At 38.5% G+C, this 19723-nt stretch overlaps 2 protein-coding genes across 3 annotated transcripts in view; one reads left to right on the forward strand and one right to left on the reverse strand.

The window, feature by feature from the left end:
- Positions 1–587: 587 nt before the first annotated feature.
- kiaa0895l lies at positions 588–19423 on the forward strand. 2 transcript variants are annotated; one of them, XM_081359619.1, is made up of 7 exons: positions 588–721; positions 7566–8337; positions 11260–11403; positions 11490–11622; positions 16872–17177; positions 18954–19051; positions 19147–19423. In XM_081359619.1, exons 2-7 carry the CDS (start codon positions 7603–7605, stop codon positions 19306–19308), a joined length of 1578 nt encoding a protein of 525 aa, XP_081215745.1. In that variant the 5' UTR covers positions 588–721; positions 7566–7602; the 3' UTR covers positions 19309–19423. The 2 variants fall into 2 exon arrangements, with proteins under 2 accessions (XP_081215745.1, XP_081215746.1); XM_081359620.1 differs by lacking the exon at positions 588–721 and having other exon boundaries at positions 7475–8337.
- csnk2a2a (casein kinase 2, alpha prime polypeptide a) overlaps positions 7772–19723 on the reverse strand; it is a 29147-nt gene continuing 17195 nt past the window's right edge. Inside the window, exon 12 of the mRNA XM_081359622.1 lies at positions 7772–7902. The gene's annotated coding sequence lies outside the window, so the exon portion shown is untranslated. The remainder of the gene's footprint in view (positions 7903–19723) is intronic.

A 19723-nucleotide genomic window follows, 5' to 3' on the forward strand; every position in this document is an offset into this window, starting at 1 on the left:
CTAACATCAGACCAAAATTTTAAAGATAAATCACTGTTGTAAACTAAATCTACTTTGAGACACTTTTATTGACAATTTGCCACAGTGTGGTGACTTTTTATTGAAGGGTCGATGGGACCTTTTTTTATTATTGAATACAAAATCTGAATACTTACGAATACTACAAAACGGCATAAACAGTCAATTATACAGAGAAGAAAAATAAAATAAAAAAAATAAACATAATAATACATCAAATTAAATAATAATAATTAGATTATAAAATACAGATTCGATTATCAAATACAAACATATTACACGGTTTTATTGGATTCTGGCAGCTGATAAGCATTTTATTTCATTTCTGACTATAATAAACAAAGGAGGAGATTTAAATAATCTACATTTATGTCTAAAGCATTTTGCCAATAATATAATGTCATTAATCACAAATTAAACAACAATCTTTGGTGCCCCGGTGTGGTGACAGATCGAGTCTCCCCTACGCGTTGACGTCACAGGCTCACGCACACTGACCGCGACGCGAACACGTCATTCGGATGCGCCAGCGCGTCATTTGCTGCAACGCAATCCCAGCCATCCCACCCCAAACTCCCAGTATTCCCGGCGTCCTGTACCGTTATTCCTCCATATCTGAACTGAAGTTGAAGCGCTGATATTATGGGTGGAAGTCCAACATGAACTGAACTTTATTTGTTTGCCTGTAAAGAAGCGCTGCGCGGTACGTGTTGCGTCTATTTATATACAAACTGCTTTATTTGTTTTATAAAAATGTCTCCTTCGCTGTGGATAAACAGTGTTATTGTCAGAGCTGTTGATGTCATGCACTGACAAAGCTGTAGCCATCGATGTTTTCATTTTAAAATGAGCCAGAAACAGGAATCTCTATCGCAAGGTTATACTTTTATTATTGTTGTTTTATTTCCATCATGCACTAAACGAGACCTTTTACAACACAGTATTGTTTACATAAACGGTGCTAATGAAAAAAAAAATGTAATAAATAAATAAATAAAAATCTCAGAATTTTAAAATGCATAAAAAGTTCCCATTATAATTTATTTGAATTATCCAATAACAAGACGGTGTCCCAACAGTAGATCTGAGATAGATCAGACTTTTATTTAGGGAAAAAACTGTTAATTTCACTTTATCTGGGATTTAAGGATTTGTTTTAGCTCCAATCTTTCACTTTCCTCCAGGGTTTTTCCCTCAATGTTTTAAACTGATCACTGTTTTTTTTGTACAGTTTTTATTGAACATTTTGAATGTACTTTAAATGGCGCTGTGTTTTTTTTAAAAGCACAAAAAAAACAATGTATAATTATAAAAATCAGCCAAATGCTGTTTAGATTTCTGAAGTTTCTAATAAGCAATTGTTATTATCTATGAGTTAAATAACAGGGACAATACAACTTTATTATTATTAAGTTATTATTATTAAGTTATTATGAATTATTGTACAATTATTACAATTAGTTATTATGATACTGGTATTAACTCAATTAGTTTTAATACAGGTCACCAACAATCACATTGTAAAAAATAGTTAATAGAAAAAAAACAACAACATTTAATTGTATTAAATATCTAATTGTATTTAACACTTTTATTTCCACAAACGGTAAACTGTACTGTTTCCCGTAATTACAACTTTAAAAAAATGTGTAATACTTTATTTTAGTGTCATTATTACACGTTACATTACTGTAGTAATAACTAGCCTATAAATTATGCATAATTACATGATAAACACACCCTAATCCAAACCCTAACACTATATTAAGTGCATGTAGTTCATTAATATTACTCAGTACTTAAGTGTAACCAAAAAATCTTTTACATGTTATTCATGTTTGTGCTTTTGGATATTGATCTTTACTATTAGGCTTCTTATTTAGCATTTTAGGCTCATTTTGAGCACAGAGCATGTGCTTTCTGCATATGTAATTGTTTAGTTGATTATTTTGATTTATTGTATTGGGTTGTACGTACGTTCCCCCACAAGGTTTAATTAAGATTTGTAGCTGAAATCAAACTACACTTTGATTGGCTATCTCAATCATTTTGACTTTGATGAGGCAGAACAGCCTAAAGAAGTTTTAACGTTTTTTTGTCATCCTAAAAATAAACAGACCAAGAATATCAAATATTCAGTTCAATTCAGATTTATTTGTATAGCACTTTTCACAAAACACATCGTTTCAAAGCGGCTATACAGAAAATGCATGTTTCTACATTACAATTCAGAGTAATTATGTTATCAGATGTGACTGTGTCCAAGTAATGTCCAGAAATGTACAGTTCGAAGAAACACTTTTTGACTTTCTTAGTTTGTGTAAATTCCCTTAGGGTTCAGAGTATTTATTTCCCCCCACATTAATTTCACACATGTCTAGTAAAATCATGTGGTTTTGATCAAATCAGCGTAGCCTTGTTTCTTGATTTACCCCGAAAGAGTGGAGGTGAAATGTGACAACATGCCCCATAGGTGGGTTAAATTATAACATGATCATATGACAAATTAAAATGTTATCTGATCTAATAAAAAAATACACAAGACGAACTAAAATATTTTCTCAATAAAATACAATTATTAACTTTTTCATATAAAATAATGCCATTTTTTTTAACAATTAAAAATAAAGTCATTTGGAGTTTGATAAACACACCGCAAAACACAGCTACACAGCATAGTTCAAAACATAATAATGATAAATAATTTCTGAACATTGACTCTAGGTCTTTATTCACCTTTTTCTCATGGTTTCTCAATAGAATTCATAAAAGAATAGAATACAATAGAATACAATATTATAGTTCTAACAGGGGCTCATTGTAATGCAGTGTGAAACCCGGCGAGTGTCTTCTGCTGGTTAGATCAGCATTAACATAATAAGATTAAAATAATATCAGATTTCTAATATCTAATTTTAAATAAACACAAAAAACAGAGATGAAAAATTAACAAGGAAGAAAATAAGAAATTTACTTTTGCTATGGTTAAATAAATGTTAAAGGGATAGTTCAGGATTTTAGACATGAATCTCTATAGCTTCCCCATAAGCAGTGTGGTGCATTGACCATGACTTACCCCCGACAGCATCCTGTGAGCCGAGCTCCGGTCCAGTTTTGGTCAAGATGAAATTAGTCCGGCAAGTTTGCTGGGGTCACGGCAATAAAGCTTTTTTCTTCTCAAATCAATATGTGTTCAAAAGAGTGATATATTTGCGTCACTAAAACGTTGTCTATGGAGAGGTCAGACCTCGTAATGGCTTGGCACTATTTTCTCCCATGTCATATCACTGCGCGCTGCCGCTACCTACAGCCAGCTGCGAGCTGCGCAGGCGCACACCACTTTTTCAGTTGTTCGGCAGTGTTTACAGCAGTGTTTACGTGCTCAGAACAGCTACACGAACGAGCTAACATAGCTACTCACCAAGAGCAATCAGTTTGTACAAGCTTTGTAGAAAATGGTGCGGACTTGTGACTATCCGGACTGTACAAACAAAGATGTGGCGCTTTCTCCTCACACATTTCAAAGATTTCCTGTGGCAGATGTTGCTCTGAGGCGACTATCGTTCTCTTTACGAGCTGTAAACAAAGTGACACGTACGCGGCTCCCAGCTGGCTGGATATATCACTCTTTTGAACACATATTGATTTGAGAAGAAAAAAGCTTTATTGCCGTGACCCCAGCAAACTTGCCGGACTAATTTCATCTTGACCAAAACTGGACCGGAGCTCGGCTCACAGGACGCTGTCGGGGGTAAGTCATGGTCAATGCACCACACTGCTTATGGGGAAGCTATAGAGATTCATGTCTAAAATCCTGAACTATCCCTTTAAGTGATATCTTCCAAAGATTTTTTTATTTTTTTTCTCTATATAGTGTTGATATGGCAACTAGTAAATACACTAAGTTTCGTCATGCTGACATGTGTGAAAAGTTTTAAAACGTTTGTGTTACAACTATCCAGTGTTAGTTGCCCGACTCACCCCTATTAATTTAGGCAGAAACAATAGACCCTTCGCAGTAAAGTGAAGGAACACACACCTTTGGATTACATAATCAGAGCGTATTTGTTTTCGATTTGAATTGATTCGTTTAAAAGTAGACATTTCAAGCTTTCTATAGCCCTGTTTCTCATGTCTGTCAGGCAAGTATCCTATACGCTGAGTTTCGGTTCACTTGTGACGCGCTCCAGTTCTTCTTGCAGTCGAGGACAGAGCAACTTTCTGGTCTTAAAGGTGCAGTGTGTGATTTTTAGTGCCATCTAGTGGTGAGGTTGCGAAGTGCAACCAACAGAAGTTACGGTGGCCGACAGGAAGTGATGTCGTTGTCTGAGACAGTAGCCAGTTTAGCAATGAGGTTTCTTTACCGAGATAAATGAAGAAATAATGTTTACTTAATTATTCAGTAAAACGATATGTTATTGCAAATATTATTGTTACTTGTTCATCATTGTTCTTATTCGCTGACTTTAGCTCGCTTCTTTGCATAAAGAACATCATAGTGACAAAACGCGCTCTGCAGTAGTTTGTCCGTTTAAGGCTTCTGTAGAAACATGTCAGCGCAAAATGTATATTATATTGGATTTCTTTCAATAGATCCTCCTAAATATTACACAATGCACCTTTAAGGTTATTCCGTGCAGTCTTGGCAGCAATTATCTTGTCGCAAATATTGCATCGCGCTGTTGGCATCGAGCCTGGTGAAATGTAGCCACACTTTTGATCTTTTCCATCTATGGGGTTTGGGACGCTTACGTGTGAGACACGTTTCTGGGTGTAAAATAGTGTTTTTCCTCGATGCCTCGCCACAGCCAATCACGCTGCATGCTCATTGGCTCTCTGACATTGATGAGATTAACTTGTCAGGGTGCCTAAAAAGTATCGAACTTGATACCCTACTCTTAACGGTAAAAAGCCAGAATGCTGTTGCTTGTGTGAACGGCATGTTTGTGTATTTACCAGTCATTCTGTTCATTTTATGGTAATTGCTGTGTGAAAGGGGATAATGATCTCATTAAAGTGGTGATCGTAATGATAACAATACATAGAAAATTTGGCAGTTGTGTATATTAGGGGTGGGGCTTGTCCCGCTCAGTGTCTGCACTCTAAAATTGCTGGGTTGTTTTAACTCATGCTTGGGTCAAATATGGACAATTGCTTTACATTTTTAAACCCAATGGTTGGGTTTGTCCAAATTTGACCCAAACATGAGTTAAAACAACCCAGCATTTTTTAGAGTGCAGATATTGAGCGAGATGCTGGGTTGTTTCAACTTATGTTTGGGTCAAATATGGACAATAGGGGCTTGGCCCACTCAATGTAAATGCTGGGTTGTTTTAACTCATGTTTGGGTCAAATATGGACAATAGGGGCTTGGCCCGCTCAATGTAAATGCTGGGTTGTTTTAACTCTTGTTTGGGTCAAATATGGACAATAGGGGCTCGGCCCGCTCAATGTCTACACTCTAAAAAATGCTGGGTTGTTTCAACTCATGTTTGGGTCAAATATGGACAATAGGGGTTTGGCCCGCTCAATGTAAATGCTGGGTTGTTTTAACTCATTTTTGGGTCAAATATGGACAATTGGACTATTTTTAAACCCACTGGTTGGGTTTGTCCATATTTGACCCAAATATGAGTTAAAACAACCCAGCATTTTTTTAGAGTGCAGATATTGAGCGAGATGCTGGGTTGTTTCAACTCATGTTTGGGTCAAATATGGACAATAGGGGCTTGGCCCACTCAATGTAAATGCTGGGTTGTTTTAACTCATGTTTGGGTCAAATATGGACAATAGGGGCTTGGCCCGCTCAATGTCTGCACTCTAAAAAATGCTGGGTTGTTTAAACTCATGTTTGGGTCAAATATGGACAATAGGGGCTTGGCCCGCTCAATGTAAATGCTGGGTTGTTTAACTCATGTTTGGGTCAAATATGGACAATAGGGGCTTGGCCCGCTCAATGTAAATGCTGGGTTGTTTTAACTCTTGTTTGGGTCAAATTTGGACAATAGGGGCTCGGCCCGCTCAATGTCTACACTCTAAAAAATGCTGGGTTGTTTCAACTCATGTTTGGGTCAAATATGGACAATAGGGGCTTGGCCCGCTCTATGTAAATGCTGGGTTGTTTTAACTCATGTTTGGGTCAAATATGGACAATTGGACTATTTTTAAACCCACTGGTTGGGTTTGTCCATATTTGACCCAAACATGAGTTAAAACAACCCAGCATTTTTTTAGAGTGCAGATATTGAGCGAGATGCTGGGTTGTTTCAACTCATGTTTGGGTCAAATATGGACAATAGGGGCTTGGCCCACTCAATGTAAATGCTGGGTTGTTTTAACTCATGTTTGGGTCAAATATGGACAATAGGGGCTTGGCCCGCTCAATGTCTGCACTCTAAAAAATGCTGGGTTGTTTCAACTCATGTTTGGGTCAAATATGGACAATAGGGGCTTGGCCCGCTCAATGTAAATGCTGGGTTGTTTTAACTCATGTTTGGGTCAAATATGGACAATAGGGGCTTGGCCCGCTCAATGTAAATGCTGGGTTGTTTTAACTCTTGTTTGGGTCAAATTTGGACAATAGGGGCTCGGCCCGCTCAATGTCTACACTCTAAAAAATGCTGGGTTGTTTCAACTGATGTTTGGGTCAAATATGGACAATAGGGGCTTGGCCTGCTCAATGTAAATGCTGGGTTGTTTTAACTAATGTTTGGGTCAAATATGGACAATTGGACTATTTTTAAACCCACTGGTTGGGTTTGTCCATATTTGACCCAAACATGAGTTAAAACAACCCAGCATTTTTTAGAGTGCAGATATTGAGCGAGATGCTGGGTTGTTTCAACTCATGTTTGGGTCAAATATGGACAATAGGGGCTTGCTTGGCCCACTCAATGTAAATGCTGGATTGTTTTAACTCATGTTTGGGTCAAATATGGACAATAGGGGCTTGGCCCGCTCAATGTCCACTCTAAAAAATGCTGGGTTGTTTCAACTCATGTTTGGGTCAAATATGGACAATAGGGGCTTGGCCCGCTCAATGTAAATGCTGGGTTGTTTTAACTCATGTTTGGGTCAAATATGGACAATTGGACTATTTTTAAACCCACTGGTTGGGTTTGTACAAATTTGACCCAAACATGGGTTAAAAAACCCAGCATTTTTTAGATTGCAGCCTTGAAACTGTTGAATCAGAAAGTGGAGGTATGTTTTTCTCTTCATTCTGGTCATTTTATGGTAATTGCTGTGTTAAATCTGCTAGTGATCTCATTAAAGTGGTGATCATAATGAAAACAATACATAGAAAATTTGGCAGTTGTGTATATTAGGGGTGGGGCTTGTCCCGCTCAGTGTCTGCACTCTAAAAAATGCTGGGTTGTTTCAACTCATGCTTGGGTCAAATATGGACAATTGCTTTACATTTTTAAACCCAATGGTTGGGTTTGTCCAAATTTGACCCAAACATGGGATGAAACAACCCATTGTTTTTTTATATTGCAGGCTTGATGCTGTTAAATCAGAAAATGGAGGTATGTTTTCTTCTTCAGGTGTGCAGCATTGCTGGACGGAGGCGTGGATGTAGCGATGGTGCTGGATCTGGGGGAGAACTGCATGGAGCAGGCTAATGGAGGAGGAGGGCTCGCAAACAATGCCTCAGAGATGTTAGAACCAGAGCCCAGCACGGAGAAACCCAAACCAGTCCGAGCCAGGACCGGCAGCATCACCCAAAGAGACAAATCGACCCACAATGGGCCACACACGCAGCCTTGTACCTCTTGGGACGGCGGCTCCCAGGTTCAGCGAAGGCTCCAGAAGACGGACGGTGGAAATAAAGGAGAAACTGGGGAACCTTCCAAACAGCCACCGTGTCGAAGGCCTCTTAGTCTGGAAATAAAACCACAGCGAATTAGAGCAGCGCAGCCAGTTAGGAAGGTGATTCAACCACCGTGGCGAAGCGGTGGCCCTTCTCCACCCACGCGAAGCCTGACAAGTCTTAGTTTAGGGCCGGGAAACTGGCTTCGACGGAGTGAGAGCACATGTACGGTGAGCTCCACGATGCCTTTGCGTTCTGGCAGGGGTCAAATGAGACCTGCGACCTCTTTGCCACATATTGCCAGGGGTATCGGACCCCTTCCTTCGCCTTCAACACCTCGTGGGCCGTGTCTCCTTGTGGCTCTTCGTCCCACAAACCTGGAACAGGAGCGTCAGACCTTTTTTCAGTCTGACTATCAGTATGAGCCTCAGTTTGAATATGCCCCTCCAGAGCCCATCAGTGTTTTGGAGAAGTACAGAGAAGGCTCTGGTCTCTTTCTGTCCCAGGTATATATTTTAAGTCTAAATAACACTAATTGGTATCTGTTCCAAAAACTAGTGAGCCGCCTTACTGTGAACTGCCTCCTTAAGCAATTGACCCGAAAAGCTAAGCCCCGCCCTCCTTAGTTACTGTTGCTACGCCTGACAAGCTTTCGCGCCTGGCACGTCTATTACAGTGTGTATGCACCGGTGTCAGACATTCCCAAGGAGATAATTAGTCATTTTGGGGGAACAGGTGAAATATCTGCGAGAGCAAGACAAAAGGGACTGCAGTATGCGTGTGAAGGATATATCCACGACATAATATACAACCGATTAGAGAATAATTTAATCAAAGTTGAAGCTAAAGTCTATAGGTCCCAGCGCAAGCAGCAGCCGCCTCATACGATGACTATTCAAATGGGAAACACACAAATTGAGGAACAGCTGTTCATGCACAGCAGGGGAAGTGAAATTTGAAAATAATGTAATAATTATAAATCAAACAGCTTATCCATAAATCTTGTGGAATAAACACAGGACATTAGCCTGACGACTTTGCAATGATAACATTCTCCCGCTTATATTTTTAGCGCGCCAGGCTACCGCTCACACGTTGTGGAGCAAACGTAGGTGTTTTTGTTAATCCTGTCGACATTTAGTTGTGAATGGGGCGTCCCACACTGCTTGATCCACGCCAGGCATTCCTCCCCTTGGGTTTTAGGTTTCGGGAAGGGAAAAAATTCCACCACCACCCCTCCCCCCGCCCCCCCAAACTTTTAGGATACCGGGTATCAGATTTGCATAAGCACAACGCTTCGGCATGTTTCCCTCGCTCGAAAGCTTGCCAGACCTCCCGCGCCTAGTTACGGTTGCTAAGTCACGATTGGCCTGTGGCGGTTTTTGGGCGTGGCTTAGCGAAGGGTCAATTGCCTTCTAATGCGCCATTCATTTCAATAGGAATCCATGTGTGTTTGGGAGTTTTGCGTGAAGATGAAAATGTTCCCAGATTTTGCTCAAGTTGGTCACATGAGTTTCATACATCACTAGATTCACTATACAACTTGTCGGACTGTGGACAATGAAATTATTTCAATTTACAATACACTCTGAAAAAAAAAAAAAGGTGGATTAAAGATAAACCGATTTGGTTAATTTTGGTTACACAGCCCTGGGTCAAAAAGGTAACCCCAAAATGGAAATTAACTCTGTCCCCGCCAGCATTTTTGATAATTTTCACAAAAGTTTCATGGCCGCCAAATGGCTGTCAGAAGATAGAATAGATCCTCTGCTTTTATTCTAGCTTCATGCATTCTGTTTTTATCAACATTTGAATGCAAGTTTCATGAAAAAAGTTCAGATTCAAATGCAATCAAAACACAGATGCAGTCGATCGAGTCCATCAACACCCCTAAAGCTTCACAGTCCTGTAGCTCGTCCTGGGTTGACATTTCATTCAGTAACATTAGGCAGTTTTGATTTATATGCTGTTTAATTTTGGTGATCTGCTTTCATATTTCTTCGAATGTACTAGACTAGCCCACAATGCATTGCCAGCAACAGTACAAAACCATAATGCATAAATAATACAGTAGTTTAGTGGTGAAAATCGGTTGTAAATTAACAGCAATTGCGTCCCGTTCAAATGTATTTATTTTTTTCAAAATTTTCTAAATTTAATTTACCGTTCAAAAGAATGCGTTTCTTCTTCTAAACGCAATTGACCCTTCATTAAGCCACGCCCGAAAACCGCCACAGGCCAATCGTGGCTTAGCAACCGTAACTAGGCGCGGGAGGTCTGGCAAGCTTTCAAGCGAGGGAAACATGCCGAAGCGTTGTGGCGTATGGATTGTGCAAATCTGATACCCGGTATCCTAAAAGTTTGGGCGGGGTGGTGGATTTTGTTCCCTTCCCGAACCTAAAACCCAAGGGGAGAAATGCCGGGCGTCATCTTCATTTATATAGCGCTTTTAACAATGTAGATTGTTCCAAAGCAGCTTTACATTGATAATAGGAAATTAAAAGTAAAGTGTTTTGGCTTTATAGCAGCTCTAGAATAAAGTTATTGTCCAGCTCGTGGATCAAGTAGTGTGATTAAAGGCAAGACGGTTACTTAAAACGTTACTTAAAAATATATTTCAGCATTTTGTTAATCGACGGCCAAACTATAGTACCCCAATCCGATCGCGACTCTCCCGGTGTAAGTTCTAGTAAAAGTAAAAGGTAGTTAGTAAAAGGAGGGAAAATTAGGGGGCTTGCCGGAGATCTGCAAGGAAAAGTTTGGTATGCAAACTTAATCAGTTCATAACAGTAGTCACTTATGTGACCCACGACGTGTGAGCAGTAAGTTAGCCTGGCGCACTAAAAATATAAGCGGGAGAATGTTATCATTGCAAAGTGGTCAGGCTAATGTCTTGTGTTTATTCCGCAATACTTATGTATAAGCTGTTTGATTTATAAATATTAGAATATTTTCAAATTTCACTTACCCGGCTGTGCATGAACAGCTGTTCCTCAATTTGTGTGTTTCCCATTTGAATGATCAGCGTATGAGGCGGCTGCTGCTTGCGCTGGGACCTAGCGTTATAGGCTTTAGCTTCAATTTTGATGAAATTATTCTCTAATCATTTGCATATTATGTCGTGGATATAGCCCTCGAATGCATACTGCAGTCTTGCTCTCTCATATATTTCACCTGTTCGCCAAAAATTACTAATTATCTCCTTGGGAATGTCTGAAACCAGTGCATACATACTGTAATAGACGTGCCAGGCGCAAAAGCTTGACAGGCGTAGCAACAGTAACTAAGGAGGGCGGGGCTTAGCGAAGGGTCAATTATGTCTTAAAATGTTGCATATGTTGGCAGCTTGCTAGGTTTTGGAACGCAGCCATAATGCTGGTAGAGTCTTTAAACTATTGCCATTGGTCTTACCTCATGCCTTTTTCTAGGCAGTTGGGATTATGGAGTGTGTGTTGAGGAAGTATGAGACCTATGAAAACTTCGAAGAGGTCACAGGGGGAAACTTGCTACCAAAGAGTCAAGTTTGGGCCGCCACACGCAAGTACCTACAGAAGGAGGGCTGTGTCGGTGAGGTGTGTGGATATCATTTGAGAATACGTGCTTGTGTATTAGTGTCCTGCCAAATAACAGGAATAGTAATGTCAGATTCTGTCCACAGGTGGTTGTAAGTCTCTCCGATGAGCTTCTGTCCCAGGCGGTGATGATGGTGGAGAGTTGTCGACCAACACTAACTATTAACTTGTCAGGAGCTCGCCAGCACTGGCTTGAGGGCATGCTTAGACATGAGATTGGTATGAACTTTAACCTAAACTGACTGTGAAAGTCATGTCCTAACCAGTCTGACTGTGACGAACAACAGGACATGTTGTCAGTCATTTCATTCTAGGTAGTCCCGACCACATTGGCTACGTTTACATTAGGGCTGCACAATATATTGAAATTATCAAAATATCACAAATGCATATCGCAACGACTGGGGTCATGAGCAAAAGACAAAGAGAAAATCACTCGCTGCTCTTGGCTGAATAACTTTTATAGCTTTAATAAGAATCAGGATATATTTAATTCATACAGTGAAAAACTAAGCAGTGTTTTATTATTACATTTGATTATTCAGTTTCTGTTGTTAAATAACCCTAATGTAGGATAACCTGAACCCCGTGGTTTACACTGATGTTAAAGGCACAATATGTAACTTTTTTGCTTTAAAAATAGCAAAAATCACTATATCTATGTTATATATTTTTTTTAGTTGTGTACTTACATTATCCCGAATGTTTCCAAAAACTTTCAAACCAGGAGAAATTTGTAATTTAATTTGAGAAACGTCCCGTTTCTTTATTTCCGTTTTGTCGCTGCCAATGGCGTCATATCCGCGTTGTCCCTGGTTTCCGCTCGTGCTGCCATGGCAACCAGAGCTATGAACCAGAGCCCTCTGATAGTAACCAAAGCGACTGACGCGGACAACTTTGTAGTTCGCAATGTCTATTTGCATGCTGTTGTTGTTTCGTTCAAACATTATGGACCATGGCAAGCAGACTTTGGATAAAAAAAGGAGAACTAAAACGAGAATCAATATCAGCGCGGTGTTTTCGAGATGCCGAGAGCTCCCATAGACAGTATATAAACGAGAGCTCCACGTCCGAGACTTCGACCGCTCCTACATGTACTTTATTAAACAGGTGAGCACATTTACATAAAACTAATCAATGTTATATAGTTCAACAATGATAAAATGTCAGAATATGATCTGTATGTTATTCTAATGTTGATCTAGCTTACTGCTAGTCTCATACAGACAAACTAACACGTACATTTCAACACATTCAAATGCAGTTTAGTGTGATAGTGTAATGTTAGACCAAGTGAAACAGCGCTGCGTTACCTCACAAGTTTAATAAACTAATGGTTCTAATAACTAATAAACTGACCTGTGAGTAGTAATTCTGCGTGTAGTTCGGTAGAATGAATTGTCCATATTCGTTTTATATCCGCGGACTCGCGTCGCGTGTGGAGCTGATGGCTGTCTCTTAGCAATCCCGAACTGCTTCATATCACAGTCATGATAAAAACATTGATGTATTCAGTCATCCATAAACATTATTAGATCGGTCGGCTTGACGTTGACGACAAGATCCATAATTCTTAGCAAATGTTGCGTCATCAATCTGAAAATCTTCAGAAGCTGTAGGGATGTTTTCTTGTCACAAAAAGAATGTAGGTTATATAATTGTAAATATATTTTTTAGATAATTTAAGTTTATTTTACACACTTTAAGCATTATCGTATGACATATAGAATATTGCATTATTGAATGAGTTATCGCATTTCGCATTTTTCATTAATATCGTGCAGCTCTAGTTTACATTCAACCCAAATAATCCGTTAGTAATCGGATCGACGGCTCAATCGGACTGAAAAGCCTTCATGTAAACGCCTTAATCGATCAGATTGAGTTCGATCCGAACGATATTTCGATCGGATTGAAAGGGGTGGTTTATTCCTTTTCTAATCCGATCGAGAGAACATGTGAACACTTGATCGGATTGAAAACCGAAACTGAAAGGACTGCGCATGTGCAATGGCGTTAAACTAGCGTAATGACGTTTGATGCACGGAACGAGCCATTCTTCCTGTTGAATAAAGTGTCATCAGAGAATGTCTTATAAGGGGAGAACTTCCACTCTCAGTAAACTTCCGGCTTCTGAACTGGTTGCAGTTCCACTCTGGCTCCATATGAGGGCGCTCACAGGACGAGTACAGAATGAATGGAGGTCTATGGCGCTATACCCCTCAAAATCCACTTTTCTCAGGATATATTTTTTTGTCTAGTAATTTGAATGTTGTATTCGAAAGGAGATGCAAAGAAATTACACATTGCTGGGTGTTAGATTTTTTTAGAGTCACTTATTTGCTTTAAAAAGTCTTTTAAAATGTCAATGACGTCATACACATCGTACGACCAGAGATACTGCTTTACGGCGATCCTTCAGTCACTTTGGTGCTTTCGCGCTCTGCACTTTCTTTTCTCTCGAGGCATCGACAACACAGCTGACACAGGCAAAACACACGTGCTGGAAGAGTTTTTGTTTTGTTGTTTTAAAAGACCATCAAGCGGTATCTCTGGTCATAATCAGTCCTTCACTGACCAATCAGCGTTCATTAGCAGAATGCTAGCGCGTTATGGGCAACAACAACTTAACCTGTAAGAAATCGAAAGGACATAAGTACTTGTTCATTCAACTTTCGACCTATAACCCATGTTGAACTTGCAAAACCTACAATCAAATCTGAGATTTCTCAACGGCAATCGGGTGAAAGAGACAAATTTAGCCGTCTAGCTCCATAGACTCCCATTCATTTTGCACTCATGGGCGATCGCCCCCAGTGGAGCTCTGGTGGAACTACAACCAAAATTCGGTACAATAGAGCTTAATAGGGAGTGGCCAGGCTCTCCGTAGACGGGCTCTGGTGTCATATTAATTAGTATCCCGTCATTCGGGAAAATTCTCATTTCCCTCAGAGACTGTGAAGTGGAGCAGGACAACGTCCCACCAGTCCTTGTTTCGGATTCTCATCCACAGACGACTGGTTTTGGGCATTTTTACTGCGTGATAAATATAAGCAGCGGCACAACGCTCATAGTATCCAAATTATGACCAGAAATGGATAAGTATTAAGTCTGCTGTTTAAAACAAATAAAGAACCAATGTAGGAGAATAGTTATTATGCACAAACAGCAGGGAACTCTGTATATTCGTGCAGTGTGCGCATGTCAAAAAACATATCCCGATTTGAATCTTGTGACATAAACGCGCACACCCACCCGATCACGTTTAGCGTTCATGTAAACACTACATTCAGATTCATCAATCAGAATGAATTCAGCCCGATTGAAACAAAAGTTGTGCATGTAAACATAACAAGTGGAATCTACTTGATCGAAAATCCTGATTGACATAATTAAGAGCATAATTAATACACATGGTGTATTTTTGTCGGCCAACACAGAATTTAGCATGATCTTGGGTCCCTTGACAAAATCCTAATTGGGTTTTTCGACTGGCTTTTGGATTATTGCAACAGAAAATATTCTTACATGTTTTGTTCATCATGATAATCTTCACATATGAACACAACATTTATACATTTTGAAGCCTAAATTCAGTCGCCAGAAGTAAACAGATAAACGTAGGCTATAAACAAACTACACCGCGGTCGCATACCTTTAAAGCAACACTAAAGATTATTTTTTACCTTAAAATAATGTTTCCAAAATGGTTTCAGTGGTTCATCAAGTCGTAACAGGGTGAAAGGCACTTCTGCATTCACTTTGCGGCCCAAATGACCACACTATGCAAGTTTGCCAGATCGGGTCACGTTTCTGTAGTTCGAATGAGACATAAGAAAACTACAAATTTTACTTGCTTTACGGCAAGCGTTACAATAGTCATTATTTAGTTTTTCTTCGTTACTGATGTCGCAATACATCATACTTTCATAAAATCATGTAACATACTCTACCTTGTCTGTGGACATCGTTCATTCTAAAGGATAAACAGCGAGCGTGCGACGGTAGACTAAATTATTTACGACAGCGGTAATGGACAATTCCGCTTCTAACCTGTAGGGGGACCGAAGAGGAAAAGATCTTTGGTGTTGCTTTAACTAGGGATGCTAACGATTAATCGGCGATTGATTCATAATTTAATTGATAAAACTTATCGATGGTTGATTAAGCAAGGTCATCATCATTAGATGCGCAGTTTTGAGGCGTGCTACAAAACATACAGCAGACACAAGGACAAATTAAGAATTAGAAAATGATCGTCATTAATGTTAATCAAACAACAATAAAAGAGAAAATCACTTAATGCTCTTGACTAAATATTTTTAACAGCTTTAATAAGAATTAATCTATTGGAAATGTATGCAAATAAATATGTCTGCTTGAAAGAATGAATAATGTTGTATGCAAGTTGTCATAAAGAATACATATATCATTAATTAAAAAGAAGACCATGTTTTTGTTTCTTTATGGGAAGTGGCTTTATTTAATTTTAAGATAAATAATGACATGTTATATGTCACAGGAGTTAGGCTAAATCTGTCTTCATTGCATGTTCCTTATCATTCATATTAACAGGTTAATAGATGTTTTCTCCCGGAGTATATAATAAGTTTACATTACAATTTAACCGAACCCATTCGACTAAAACTAGACTAAAACTAGAGCAATTCAGATTACTGAAATATGACGAAAAGTAAATCAAAACTTGCTGTCAAAATTCACACTGCTTTGGCTCATTGGAAGCAGAAGTGCTAAAACTCAATTCATTTCCAAGTTTTGACCAACAATAATTCTCCATAACAGCAGCAATATATAGTATATGAAATATCAGTTATAATCGGCTTCATTTTGTCACGTTGCGCAGCATTTCAGCCTTCGGTCTAGACGGACAACGCTTGCTTCTGTTGGGTCACAGCTGGTTTGGACTGACTAAAACACTTTATTTTGTTGTTGTTTTGTAATATTGTATTGACTTTCTTCTAGTAGGATCTAGTTGGTAATTGATCATTTTTCAGTGTTAATCACATGTGACCCTGGACCTCAAAACCAGTCTCGAGTCGCACGGGTATATCTGTGGCAATAGCCAACAATACATTGAATGGGTCAAAATTATTGATTTTTCTTTTATGCCAAAAATCATGAGGATATTAAGTAAAGATCATGTTCCATGAAGATATTTTGTAAAATTCCTACCGTCAATATATAAAACATTTATTTTTGTGAGTGAATGCAGCACAATCGTCAACATAAATGGACTTTAAAGGAGATTTTCTCAATGTTTTGATTTTTTTGCATCCTCAGATTCCAGATTTTCATATCTTGGCCAAATATTGTCCTATCCTAACAAACCATACATCAATGGAAAGCTTATTTATTCAGCTTTCAGATGATGTATAAATCTCAATTTAAAGAAATATACCCTTGTGACTGGTTTCGTGGTCCAGCGATTGAATGCCTTTCCCTCGCAGGCACACATTACTTGCGGGGTGTGAATAACAGCTTGCAGCCGTGGGCCACTTCTGTCGGGAGAAAGCAGTTTGGCCTGAAACCTGCGAATCCCACCGAAGAGGGTCTCGCGAGTCTCCACAGTGTGTTGCTACGGAAACAGCCCTTCTTGTGGCGCGCCGCGCTGCTGTACTACACTGTACATCACGCCACTAGCATGAGCTTCAGCCAACTGTTCAGACACATCGCTCGCTTCGTCCAAGATCCCGCTGTTCGCTGGGAATACTGCCTGCGCGCCAAACGAGGACAGACTGATACCTCAAAACCAGGTGAGATAATCGCCAAGAATAGAACTGAGGAGAGATGTGTGAAATGCAAGATTATTGCTCGAGAAAGCAAACATTATGATCTACTATTTAAGCTTTTTATTACTATTCTAGTCTACTGTCTATCCATCCATCCATCTATAGGTCTATCTTTCTATAGGTCTGTCTATCTATCTATCTATCTATCTATCTATCTATTGTTCCATCTATCTATCTATTGTTCCATCTATCTATCTATTGTTCCATCTATCTATCTATCGTTCCATCTATCTATCTATCGTTCCATCTATCTATCTATCTATCTATCTATCTATCTATCTATCTATCTATCTATCTATCTATCTATCTATCTATCTATCTATCTATCTATCTATCGTTCCATCTATCTATCTATCTATCTATCTATCGTTCCATCTATCTATCTATCTATCTATCTATCTATCTATCTATCTATCTATCTATCTATCTATCCATCTATCTATCTATCTATCTATCTATCTATCGTTCCATCTATCTATCTATCTATCTATCTATCTATCTATCTATCTATCTATCTATCTATCTATCTATCTATCTATCTATCTATCTATCTATCGATCTGTCTATCTATCTATCGATCGGTCTATCTATCTATCTATCTATCTATCTATCTATCTATCTATCTATCTATCTATCTAATCTATCTAATCTATCTATCTATCGATCGGTCTATCTATCTATCGATCGGTCTATCTATCTATCTATCTATCTATCTATCTATCTATCTATCTATCTATCTATCTATCTATCTATCTAATCTATCTATCTATCGATCGGTCTATCTATCGATCGGTCTATCTATCTATCTATCTATCTATCTATCTATCTATCTATCTATCTATCTATCTATCTATCTATCTATCTATCTATCTATCTATCTATCTAATCTATCTATCTATTGATCGGTCTCTATCTATCTATCTATCTATCTATCTATCTATCTATCTATCTATCTATCTATCGATCGGTCTATCTGTCTATCTATCTATCTATCTATTCTTCCATCTATTGTTCCATCTATTGTTCCATCTATTGTTCCATCTATTGTTCCATCTATTTATCTATCTATCTATCTATCTATCTATCTATCTATCTATCTATCTATCTATCTATCTATCTATCTATCTATCTATCTATCTATCGTTCCATCTATCTATCTATCTATCTATCTATCTATCTATCTATTGTTCCATCTATCTATCTATCTATCTATCTATCTATCTATCTATCTATCTATCTATCTATCTATCTATCTATCTATCTATTGTTCCATCTATTGTTCCATCTATCGTTCCATCTATCGTTCCATCTATTGTTCCATCTATCTATCTATCTATCTATCTATCTATCTATCTATCTATCTATCTATCTATTGTTCTATCTATTGTTCCATCTATTGTTCCATCTATTGTTCCATCTATTGTTCCATCTATCTATCTATCTATCTATCTATCTATCTATCTATCTATCTATCTATCTATCTATCTATCTATCTATCTATCTATCTATCTATCTATCTATCTATCTATCCATTAGCAGCATGTTATCAACATGTTAGACATGTTAGCATTGTGCTGTAACATGTTAAAAACATGGTAGCAATGTAATAAACCATGCTAGAAACATGTTAGCAAAAACATGCAAAACATTTTTGTGTGTGTGTGTCAAACTTTACTCTCTGGTTTCATATTGCCTCTCTATATTTGTAACTAATATGTTTTTGCATATGTGTGTGTACAGGTTGCTTTAGTAAAGATCAAGTCTACCTTGATGGAATTTTAAGGATTTTACGCCACAGGAGGAACATTGATTTTAAGATATTAACCGCTCTCGGAAAGGCAGGTCCTATTAATGCTAACTGTTTTAATGCAATACTCCAACTATCCCTTTAAGAATGTGTACACATACCACTTTCTGTAATTCCTGTTTTTAGGTTTCCTATGAAGACGTGGAGAGACTTCGGCATTTGGCCGTACTAAAGAGAACCAGGATTCCTCACTTCATGCAGGATGAAGAGCGCTATCTTCAACACCTCGACCACATCGTCACAGTGAATGAACTGAGTGACGCGGAGCTTCAAGAGCTCATTCCATGAAGATCTGGATCGGACACCATTTACAATCCACCAAACCATTTTTTCAGGTTTTCCCAGGCCAAAAAAAAAAAAGTGTCTGCAAAACTGGGATTTTTAAAACGTACGATTGATATAATCTTGGATGGTTTATCATGAAAACGTAATTCATGATGATCATCCATAAAAAAGTATTACATACAGCATGGTTGTGTCCAATGATTGATGTAGTAATTTGCTGCATCAAGTGCCATATTACTCAGCAAGTCTGTTTACAAATACAATGATTGTCTGTTTTGTAAAAACAACATGAATCTCAGGCATGAAAGACATGTTTGGATTCTTGCAAACCGAAGGTATGTTCGGAATAGCGTACTACCATACTCACTATTTTTTGTAGTATACTGTGCACTAGATCTGCATGATTCTGGATAAATTG

The sequence above is a fragment of the Scardinius erythrophthalmus genome (assembly GCF_964197995.2).
Source record: "Scardinius erythrophthalmus genome assembly, chromosome: 2".
Classification (NCBI taxonomy): Eukaryota; Metazoa; Chordata; class Actinopteri; order Cypriniformes; family Leuciscidae; genus Scardinius; species Scardinius erythrophthalmus.